The 11,787-nt window shown below is 44.1% G+C and overlaps 2 protein-coding genes across 4 annotated transcripts; one reads left to right on the top strand and one right to left on the bottom strand.

Annotated features, from left to right (window-relative positions):
- Positions 1-429: 429 nt before the first annotated feature.
- NCBP2 (nuclear cap binding protein subunit 2) lies at positions 430-11,186 on the bottom strand. Of its 3 annotated transcripts, none has more exons than XM_075938344.1 (4): positions 11,054-11,186; positions 8,275-8,456; positions 3,677-3,815; positions 430-2,534 (listed from the first exon to the last, which is right to left on the bottom strand). In XM_075938344.1, the coding sequence occupies exons 2-4, from the start codon at positions 8,322-8,324 to the stop codon at positions 2,463-2,465; spliced, it is 261 nt and encodes an 86-aa protein (XP_075794459.1). In that variant the 5' UTR covers positions 8,325-8,456; positions 11,054-11,186; the 3' UTR covers positions 430-2,462. The 3 variants fall into 3 exon arrangements, with proteins under 3 accessions (XP_075794459.1, XP_075794458.1, XP_075794457.1); XM_075938343.1 differs by lacking the exon at positions 11,054-11,186 and adding an exon at positions 10,794-11,038 and having other exon boundaries at positions 8,410-8,456; XM_075938342.1 differs by lacking the exon at positions 11,054-11,186 and adding an exon at positions 10,794-11,023.
- NCBP2AS2 (NCBP2 antisense 2 (head to head)) lies at positions 11,137-11,686 on the top strand. The gene has a single exon (XM_075938345.1). It carries the CDS (start codon positions 11,208-11,210, stop codon positions 11,463-11,465), a length of 258 nt encoding a protein of 85 aa, XP_075794460.1. The 5' UTR covers positions 11,137-11,207; the 3' UTR covers positions 11,466-11,686.
- The last annotated feature ends 101 nt before the right edge of the window (positions 11,687-11,787 follow it).

Raw genomic sequence — 11,787 nt, 5'->3', positions numbered from 1 at the left:
CTGCTTGCCTCTGGATTCTGTGAAGTCTCTGGGAGCATCTGGCTTTCAGCATGTGTTGTAGTGCCTTGGCGTCTGGGCACTTATAGAGCACTTACAGTCAAGCTTTAAACAGAAAGTTGGTCCAAACTGTAACTACAGTAGGCATGGCAGGTCATTATGCTACTTGCAGGCTGCACCATCTGGTGCCTGTGACCCAACTAACTACATGGTTCTATTGTCACTCAAGATCTGTTAACAAGTGGGTATATTTGTGAGACTGTGTCTTAATTGAGCAATAGAAGTTTGACTTTCACTAAGTTATGGAAGAAAAATACACCAAAACTACACATTAATACAGCCCAAACCAGGCATCTGGCTAAGAACTGGCAAAGTGTAAAGTACTTTACTCATAATGCTGCTTCTGTTGAGAAACAAAATCAAAAAACAAGGTTAATTTGAGTAGTGCAGCTTTATTTAAAAGTAGTTTGTGGGTTTTGACAATAGATAACCTTTTCATGAAACTTGTGTGATCAGATTATCCTTCTGAAAATTGTTACTGGATATGCTACACTGCAAGAGGTAGACAGATCTGCTCTGACACATGTATCATTAGGCAAGAAAAAAAATAAATTAAACATTTACAGTACCTTCTATGACATGAGAAACTTACAAATACATCTTTTACAATTCCCTTAGCTGTGATGGTAGATGTGCATTTTACTTCACTGTATGTATAATTTAATTAAGGTAATAGGTCTGAAACATGATGCATAGATTCTTAGAAAGTCAAATTAAAGCTTATAACTCAGTTCATTTCACCTTTCTTTAAAGGTGACATACAAAGAAAAAAAAAGTATGCTTATGCCTTTCCTGTCAATGCCTGAAAGGTTTTATTTTAAGAAAAGGAGTAAATTAAATTTATGCTTTCTTTTTTACATAAAAGCATGTGCTGTCATTCCCTAATACGATGACTGGAAAACCAGGAAAATTAGTGAAATTATGAAGTGTCCAGAGAGCTAAGCAATTTGAGAGAGGAAGGTTTTAGGTAAATGAGTCTTCAGCATTACCTGATTGAAGTGTTTAGAATATACTTCCCTTGAAATTGTCAAGTCCTCAAACATTTTGATGTTGCTGATATTTCCAGGATTTGAACATTTTGAGCAACAGTTAATATTTTAAAGAATGTATACTACTGTACAATCACGGATGTGATTTTTAACACAATCTGTTAAAGTCATACATTAAGTTCTAGAGACACTGTATGAATTCTCATCATATTTCACAGACTTTGAGGTAAAGCTGGAATTTGAATCTTGGCTTTTGCCAGTATGCTTGTTATTTGAAACATAAGCAGGAATGAATCTAGCCTGAAACAGAAGACAAAAATCCTCATTCCCTTTTAGAATTACTTTCCTTTTCTTTTTACAATATCCAGTCTCCTAAGACATCCACTTTTTGGAGGGAACCATGAAAACTCTCCTCCAATTTGTGGATGAAAAGGGAAAAACATTCATCCACAAAACAAAACAAAAATAATGAACCCCCTTTACTGGAGAAAGCTGACACAGGAGCAAGCCTTAAAAAAATTAAAAACAACATTGAGTGTTGCCAAGTTTACAGAGATAGGAAATACCATATAGCACCAGTTTTTAAACCCTCAGTTCCCTACTTTCCCCTTGCTCTCAGCAGTCTCCTCCCCCTTACCCACTGAATAAATAAATGTCACATGCACCTGTTTTACAATAGCAAGGTGACAGCCACTAATATACACACACCATGGAAATTACTGGGTAAATCAGACCTCATACAAACTAGACTCTTAGTGGAAAGACCTATTAGCCAAGTCTTCAACTAGATGCTATGTTCCTGTCATTTTGATGCAGAGAGAGATAACCCCAGTTTGAAGAGTTCACTCAGGTGTGCCCTTCATATATTTGCTAGCTGTTATCAAAGACTTCTTAATTCTTGCTAGTCAAATCCAGATTTCTCTGAAATGTGTACCTTAACCGTATTTCACCAAGACAAACTATTTCCCTGCTCTTAATTCCTGGTTTGGTGTACACACAGCCCATTCTTACTCCACGATGCCAATATATCAGGTTTTGGACAAATATAAGAAATCAACATACTGTTAAAGAATTCTGGCTCAGTCTAGTATAACACTTCAAATATTAAAGAAAGCAACAGGTAGCAACTACATAGGTCTCATGGCATCAGTGCTGTAAGTTTTATTCCCAGATATTCATTATATTATATTAATCTACCCTATAACACTTAAAGTATAGCTTTGATCCCGATTTTGTAACTGGTCTTCAAAAATGCAAGAGACACTGAATATATTTAAAGATCTCAGCAACACTGATAATCTTCTAAGTCTCAGTTATCTAAACAACATTCATATGCAGACTCCCTTCACTGCTCATCGTAAGATCTACTACGATGCAGCTAGTATTCTCTTGTCATGCTGATGGGTCATTCAGTATTCACTGGGGTTGAACAATTTTGCCATAGCCACCTCTCCCAGCATCATAATCCTGCCGATATTCATCTCGAACCTTGATGTGGGAAAAAACATCAAAGATTAGTGCATTCCAGCAAGTCAATGATCCCACAAGATTTAATAAAGCAATACCAAAGAGGCAGTTAACACCTGTCCCAGGTAACACACCAATATAAGCTAGAAAATTAGTGACAGCTTCCTCTAGTTCATTCAGAAGAGTAGCCGAAGTGCAATCTGCAGAATTTAGCATCACTGTATACAGCTTCCTTCTTGTTTAATATCCCCCACAAGGGCCCTCCTCCTATCAACATGGACCAACCCAGGCCTACATGGGCTACCCATACACACTAAAGATAAGAGAAACTGCTATCTACTGCAAATTAGGCAAGCTAAGTGATGTCTCATGGTTTTTGGCAGGTTACAACACAGCTTTTAGCTTGCATGCTTTTATGCTTGCCCGGCAAGTATTATTTCTCTTCCCACAACAGCTGAACACAGGCTCCATGGTATGAAAGTAGAAAGAATTATACTGTAAGAGAAAGATGAATTGTGCTGTAATAATTGAATAAGTTGAAGGAATACTGTTTGTCTTTTAAGAGGAAGAAGAAAAGTATGTTAATGTTGTTTGTAGGTATGCAGATCTGAGTGCTAGCCAGGTGGGCCTGAGTTAATAGGAAAAGCAACATTAGGTGTTAGGCAGAAAGCAACTGAGATAACCAGGGAGATATGGACAGGAGATTGCTGTGTGCTTGATGTGAAAATGAAGATACTTGACTAGCCTCACACTAATAATGTGAAGTTTTGCCCCTCTTTTTAATCCTGTTAACTTGGCTTTCTTTTGACTGTATAAATCAAGGAGTTTGAACCTTGTGGGATACTCACAATTTTCTGGGTGAATTAGCAAAGCGGCTTTGCTAATAAATAGAGCGGTCTGACAAATCTGAGTGAGTCCTGTCTAACTTTGACAATGGTAACTTGAATACCGAAAAAAGGAAGTGATGTGAAGTTTTATTCTTGGTGGGTAAATATTTAAAATACATTCTATAATGGTTTCTTATACGTGATGAAATGTTTATTCTGGCTATGGAAGTTAATACAATTGAAGTTAAGTACTAAGTATTAATTCAAAAGTGTAGATTCAAGAAACATCACTAATTTTACCAGCAAGTAGTGGAAAAAGATTGTACACTCACTTACCTGACCCCCTGACCTTCCACGACCATACTGTCTGCCCTCTTTAAAACCTGCATCCCAATCTGTCCTGATGATCCTATCATCAAGCCGTGTTCCATTAATGTATCTCATTGCATTTTCAGCATCTCCTCTTGAGTAGTATCTTTAGGATTATGTTAAAGAACAAGGTTCAAGAGACTTTCAGACTTCTACAGAACAAAAGTATTCAAATGCAATAATCTCAAGAAATATTTAATGGAGTTTGGCTGATCACTAAGTTATATTTTAAAAAATTCAGGGTGATAAACAACAGTAATCTGAGACTGTTACTAACTGGAGGAAAAGAGTCCAGAATTTAACCCTGTGATTTGCAAAATAAAAACTATTAACTAAAGAAGAAACAAGCACCCATCAGCATGCTGCATTTATGGAGCTTAATCCTCCTCCATCCAAAGTTCTCAATCAAGTCCACAGGAAAATTAACTAGCTTCAAAGAACCCAGAATGTAATCTAGTCAGAGACCACAGGTGTGCAGAATTACCACTGAAAGTTTTATAGGAGTGTTTGTCCTGTATGTAATGGAAATTCAAGAGTGTCACACCAAAAGAATACTCAAGCTCTGTCTATCTAGGCATTTATGATGTAATTACTGCTGTAGTAGTTCAGCAACTAGAAGGGGTTTGATTTAGTCACAGAAGTGACAAGCTGTTAACCCACTTTCAAAAATACCTGACAGAACATCAGATTCTTCATACTACACAGATCCCAGATAATTGAAATTATAGGATTCTCTCCCATACCCCAACATACTTTTAGAGACTATTAGATTTCTCTGTTAGAAAACTTTTCCCTGGTATGCATTTTTTCTTCATCCAGTTGTACACAATTACTCCTTGTTATAACTCTACAGTCACTAAAAAGCAGGACACACTTGAGGTACATTATGTTTGTAAAAATAATCTACTGTATATTTTAGAGAGCTCTTCTGTCTGTTTGATCAAGAACTCCACCTAAACAGTAAGAACTAGGTAGGGATGTAAGCGACCAGTCGACTATCTGATAAGCAAAAGCTTGTCGACTAGTCCCACCTAACAGAGGCAGCAAGAGGAGGGAGCAGGATACAAGTGCTGGGGGGAGACAGCTTAAAAGCCGGATTCCCCTAGCACTGTCTCCTTGGAGGGCAGCGGGGACTGGGCTCAAGCCAGGAATCAGCATATTCCCAGCTCATGCCCAATCCCAGACACTGTGCCTCTGCTTTTTAAATGTATTAAGAGCCCGTCCATTCTTAATATATTTAATAATCAGAAGCGCAGCAGGGAGGACCTGGCACGGGCCAATTCCTGGCTTGTGCTGGGTCCCCGCCACACTGCACTTGGTACATATGGCAGGCTCTTAATACATTTAAAAGGCTAAAGCAGATTCCTGGCTCGCACCAGTCACCTACCTGCAGCTCCGCCTGCTGGCTCTTAATAGATTTAAAAGACTAAAGCATACCAGGAGGGACCTAGCATGAGCCAGGACAGCTGATTCCTGGCTCATGCAGGCTCCACCAGCCTTTTAAATGTGTTAAGAGCCAACAGGCTCTTAACACATTTAAAAGGCAGAGCCACTGCAGGTTTAGCTCCTAGGCCGGGAGCTAACCCTGCTGCAGCTCCCCCACTTATCGACTAGTCGATGGAAAATTAATTGACTAGTCAATTAGTTGATTAAACTAAATTTAACATCCCTAGAACTAGGACCACTAAATTTGGTATACAGCTTCCTATGGTCATAACTGAAAGCAATGTAAAGGTTTGGATGCATCAGGAAAATGGGATGTTTTTGAAATGGGATTGCTTCTGATAAAACCAAACAAAAAGAGACAGAATCACCAAATCACATACAGTCCTCAAATTTGACATAACTGAAGAAGTGTGGAAAGAGACTGAACTAAGATGAGCCAGAAAAATAGGATGAACCTGGAACAGGATTACTTTTCAATAAACTTTACAGAATAGATAAAATGTAGAAATTTGGACTAGTGCTCTGTTTTGGCACAGCTAAATCAATGCTTAAGGTTTGAAAACTAGAAGAAGAAAATGTAATTGGAAACCAATTAACTATAGCCCTTTTTTGTTAAAACACAGCGAATGATAAAAGTTGATAAGGATGAAGAAAAAAAACTCCTTGGAATTTCTATTTTAAAAAATGTACTAACAAAATTAAACAGAAAATTGTAAACAATCCTTTTTTAAGAAATCTGAAATAAAAATTAATAATGATTTTTGAAAAATTCAAGCATTTTAATAACGCATGTATATTCTCCTTTTATTTTCAAAAGGAACCCCCAACCCCAAAAAGAAAACCCATCCTTAACTGACTTAAGGACCCAAGCAATACCAAGTACAGTAGACTTCCGATAATCCAGAACCTATGGGACCTAGGTGGTGCCGGATTATCAGATATGCCGGACTATCAGGAGGTATTATAGCTGGTTATATATATATATACTGTATACATTATATACTGTATATAAAGTGTTCTTAACCCTTTTTATTGTATATACTGTACACAGTATACTATAATGTTTTAGTTTTTTTAAGCCTTTTTTACCCTTTTTGCTCAATTCAGCTGCTGCCACTGTTACCTTGTGACTCATTTTTTGCCGAGGCTCACTCATTAGGCTCTTGCCATTTTGATGCCGGACTATCAGGAGTGCCGGACTATTGGAGTTTTACTGTAAATCTGCTAATGTTTTTATAAGAATATAAGACCATTTGAAATATTTTCATTTGTTTTTCAATTCAAATACATTTGTAAACAAACACCCCGGCTGCGTCTAGACTGGCATGATTTTGCGGAAAATCTTTTAACGGAAAAGTTTTTCTGTTAAAAGTATTTCTGCAAAAGAGCGTCTAGATTGGCACAGATGCTTTTGCGCAAAAGCATCCATGCCCAGTATGGACGTGCTTTTGCGCAAGAAAGCTCCGATGGCCATTTTAGCCATCGGGCTTTCTTGTGCAAAAAATTAAGGTGCCTGTCTACACTGGCCCTCTTGCGCAAGTATTCTTGCGCAAGAGGGCTTATCCCTGAGCGGGAGCGTCAAAGTATTTGCACAAAAAGCACTGATTTTGTACATTACAAAGTCAGTGCTCTTGCGCAAATTCAAGTGGCCAAATCTGGCAAAATCTTGCCAGTCTAGACGTACCCTCCCGTATTATTACAATATTTGCAATCAAACTGATTTATATTAGTGAAGAGGTAAATAATAGCTGGTTCTTATGACTTATGTGAAAGTATAACACACCAGTTGAGACAAAAGTCAAACAGTATATATAGTATACATAATTAAACTTATAGTAAAAGATTTTTAAATTACCTGTTTCTGTAATCCTAAAAAAAGAATAGTAACAAGCCTTTTACCTCTATCGTCATTAACCTGACAATATCCCTTGCAATATTTCTGAGGGCCTGACATTACCCAGTATATTTCAAATTGGTATAAGGATGCCCTAACCTAAGCTCCCCACTCATACATGGTAACATCTCTCAGATTCTTTCTTGTACCACACGGAGCAGTGTCCCAGTGCCCTGGAGCGAAGGATTATTACACAAATTCCCAGTTCCCTACAATAGAATCTTTTCACTGTTAGGCCCCATCTATATACAGGCAGTCCCTGAGTTACATGGATCCGACTTATGTCGGATCCACACTTACGAACGGGGCTCTCTCGCCCCGGAGCTCGCAGGCAGCTGGACCACCCAGAGCACAGCGGTCCCGCCACCTCGACCTCCGGGGCGAGAAAAGCTGCTCCAGGTGCCCCTGGTCTGCTGGGGACCGTCTCCAGCAAACCAGGGACACCTGGAGCAAAGCCGGGGAGGCGGAGGGGTCCCGCGCCTCTGAGGCTTTGCCAGAGCAAAGCCTCAGAGGCGTGGCACCCTGCTGCCGCTGCCGCTGCGCTCCCGGTGCCTCTGGTCTGCTGGGGGGGGGGGGGGGGGCAGCAGACCAGGCTTTTGTTGTGGACCCTGGGGTAGAGCAGCTGGGGTGCTGCCGGGTTGGTCCTGCAGGGACCTACCTGGCAGCCCAGCTGTTCTGTCCCAGGCTTGAGATTCAGCTGCTGTTGAAACTGATCAGTGGCTGATTCCAGGAAGCTGGGGGCAGAGCAATTCTGCCTCCAGCTTCCTGTAGTCAGCCCCTGGTCAGTTTCAGCAGCAGCGGCTGAATCTGGAGCCAGTTCCGACTTATACAAATTCAACCTAAGAACAAACCTATAGTCCCTATCTTGTATGTAACCCGGGGACTGCCTGTAGTTATATCTTGTGTTAAGATTTAGTAACCCACACTTAAAAATTGGTTTAAATCCTGCAGTCTAGATGGAGCTGCTGTGTTTACCATAATCACAAAGTCCCCTTGGTTTGAGACTTTATCACTGATGTAAGACTTCAGAAGCACAGTTCAGCTGTATGTTCACTGCAAAAGTAAGCTGGGTTTTAACTGAGTTGGTTACTACATTGTAATCGCACATACACAGGAACAAAGACAAGAGACCAGCCTTGACAACTCTTCTTCTCTGGTTAGTGTTAGCTAGATCTTTGGCTTCTTTATCCACTGTATAGATGTTTTACTTTGCACACAAGGATACTCAACAAAACAGAAGCCACAAGCAGTTTTCTTCACTTTGTCCAGGCCCATAATGATTTTTTTTATATCCCCACTTTTACCAAATAGTTCATAGATCTGCTCTTCTGTTGTATAGAAAGAGAGATTTCCCACATACAGAGTGCAGCTCTTCTTCAGCAGTCGCTCCTGGTCATATCTGTTACCCTGAAATTTCAAACAGTTAAAAAACATTTAGACAAGGATGTGAAATGTTACCAGGTTAACCGGCAAGCATCGCCCTAAGCAAGCAATGCTTGCCGGTTCCAGTTAAAGGGGGCCCACTGCAGGTAAGGGCTACTTCGGCAGGGACTGGGAGCTGGGACTCAGTGGCAGCCCCAGCTCCATTGTGAGGGTTGGGGGGTTGCTCCAGCTGAGCTGGAGTAGTCCTCAACCAGGGATCCAACTTTAAATCGGTTAATTGGTTAAACACTAGGCAAGCCCAACGTTTATGTGGTTAACTGATTAACTGGGATGTTACATTTCTAATTTAAACTCCACCCTGTTCAGTACCTACAGTTGCAAAGTATTAACATGCGGCATAGATTTGCAATACCTTAAAGTATGTGAAAGTATTTCAGATAAGAGGCTGATCCCGAACAAACACACTAGCCCACACATGCTCATTTTAAAACAGCGTCTGGTCCTTATGGCTATAAAGATAATCTTCCCAACACAAAAGGACTAGTCCAGCGGCGTGCAACCTGTCTTCCTGAGGAGTTGCAGCGGCCAGCCTTTTCTTTTCCTGGCTCAGCACCAGATGAGACGTAAACCCAGGGGGAGTGGTAGAGTAGCAGACCTGTGCTTTAAATTAAAGGGGCCGCAACAAAATGTTCCTAGCAGGTTTTTTTTTTTGCGCTCAACAAAAATTGTCCTGACTCTGGGGGGGTTGCAAATGAAAAAAAGTTGAGCACTACTGGACTAGACTACAAAGAAAGGAAGTAGACTAATTTACTACTTGACTAGTTGATGTACATTTAAAAGGAGGAATGTGGAACTCCGCATGTAGCCCAGGCCAGCGGGAAGTGCTGCTGACTCTAGGCTCCACAAGGGTGCTTACCCTTTGAAATGCATAAGACTCTCTGGGGGCTCTTGTGCATTTCAAAGCGGAAGCACCAGCATGGAGCCCGGAGTCTACCAGCTTTGAAATGTACAAGAGTCACCAGCAGGAGCTCTTATGAATTTCAAAGCAGAAGCTCCTTCATGGAGCCTGGGGTCAGCGAGGGACTCCACACAGCATTCCCAGGAACCTGGGGTCAGCTGGGGACTCCCCATCTGACCCTGGGTTCTATGGAAATGCTGCACGGAACCCAGGGTCAGCTGGGGATGATCCTGAGCTCCGCACGGTATTTCCACAGAACCCAGGGTCAGCTGGAGACTCCCCAGCTGACTCCATGCGGTGCGACAGTGTTTCAAAGGGGCAAAGTCACATAACTAACCCCAGGGTCTGTGCAGTGCTGCCCCTATGAAGTATCTTTTCTTCCCTCCCGCTTGGCTGCCTCTAATTGAGACAGCAAGTGGGGAGAAGGGGGGGCGGAAATCGACTGGTTCTTAACATCCTTACTACAAGGCACTTTTCCAAATGTGCAGAAAGCAGCAATATTTCTGCTGCTCAGAGCTTCACCAATCAGCTCTCATTTGAAGACTACAGAAGCAGAGCCACCCACACAAGTCGTGGACAAGCGGGAATCAAGTGAAACAAAGCACCCCTGCTCCCCTCCAGAAGCCACAGGGGTTGAGTGTGGCAGGTTGCAGATAAGCAGCCACCTGGGTGATGGACAGACCCGTGACAGAGAGTCCGGTTCTTGTGCAGCCTCCCCCGCGGCGCTGCACCAGGACAGCAGCCACCTAAGAATATATGTAAGAACTTAGGGTTAGGGTTAGGGTCAGACCAATGGTCCATCTAGCCCAGTATCCAGTCAGCTGACAGTGGCCAATACCAGATGCCCCAGAGGGAGGGAACACAACAGGTAATCCTCCCGTGATCCCCTCCTGTCACCCATTTCCAGACAAACAGGCTAGGGACACCATTCCTACCCATCCTGGCTAACAGCCATTCATAGACCTAACCTCCATGAATCTATCTAGCTCTTTTCTGAACCTTGTTAAGTCCTAGTCTTCACCCGATCCTCTAGCAAGGAGTTCCGCAGGTTGATCGCGCACTGAGTGAATAAAAAAACTCCTTTTGTTTGTTTTAAACTTTCTGCCTATTAATTTCATTTGGTGACCCCCCTAGTTTTTATATTGTAGGACCAAGTACATAACTTTTCTTTTTGCACTTTTTCCAAACCAGCCATGATTTTATAGTACATGAGAACACAAGAACAGGAGAACGGCCGTGCGGGGTCAGACCAAAGGTCCATCTAGCCCAGTATCCTGTCTAGACCTCTATACTTCTAGACCACCTAGCTTCTGACACCGCATGTGACCGCCCCACCCCCAGCGCCTCGTTCCCCAACGCCCCGTAACCCCGCCCGGCTGCCCTGCCCGCGCCCGCAGCCTCACCCGGAAGTGCTGGTCCCGGTACTGACTCAGCTCCACGTAGGAGTCGCTGCGCAGGACGCTCAGCATCGCTCCCGCGCACATGGCGAACAGGCAGCGCCGCTCCCGCCCGCACAGGCGGCAAGGCCCGGAAGCAGCCAAATCAACCAACCGGCGCGCACCGCTCGCGCAGCAACCACTGGCTGAGCGAGCACGTGACCATTCCAGGTCCCTCTAGGCCGCAGCCTCAAAGTAGCCAATCACGGCAAAGAGAAGACACCTACTTGCTCCCGCCCCAATGCACAGCAGCCAATCCCCGAAGGTTTTGTCACGTCTCTTTCAGATTGGCCTGCTAATCCCGGGCAATTCAGCCAATCGCAGCGCCGGATCACAGCCACACGTGACGTGAGGTCAGTAAGGCAGGCGGGTGTCGCGAGGATGGTGCTGCGGCGCCTGCTCTTCACGCTGCTCAACAACCCGCGGCTGATCGAGCGGCTGTCGGAGTCGCGGCCGATGCGCGCGGCGGCCCAGCTCACCGCCGCCGCCCTGACCCGCGCGCAGCTCCGGCAAGGGGACCTGGCCCGCCGGGCCGCGCGCTTGCGCGAGACTTTTCTGCGCGAGCTGCGGGATGGGGGCCGGGCCTGGCCGCGCCCCCCGGGCACGAAGCGCGACGGGAGCGGGCGCGGCAGCCCGTGAGCGCGCCGGGAGACAGAGCTCCGGCCCCACCGAGCATCTGCGGCCCAGAGGCCGCCGGGGCCCTTTCGCCTCCAGCCTGCCCCGAAGTCGCTCTTGCCTGCACGTCGGGGTCAGCCGTAGGTTCCGCGCCCACGCAGCATCCGAGCGCTGGGTCCCGGCCTTCCGCGCGGAGCCTGCATCTTCCCAGCGCGCAACAACTAAAATAAACGCGTCTGTATAGAGCGATGTTTCTTTCACTTCTCCGCAACGTGCACTCCAGGCACCACCTGGCCTGGGACTGGTGTAGGCAGCAGCTTTCTGCGTTACACCGGTCTCTGGTGCC

Source organism: Pelodiscus sinensis, chromosome 10 (genome assembly GCF_049634645.1).
Source record: "Pelodiscus sinensis isolate JC-2024 chromosome 10, ASM4963464v1, whole genome shotgun sequence".
NCBI lineage: Eukaryota > Metazoa > Chordata > Testudines > Trionychidae > Pelodiscus > Pelodiscus sinensis.
Note: the sequence above shows the minus strand (reverse complement) of the source record. Positions and strands in the feature narration are given on the sequence as shown.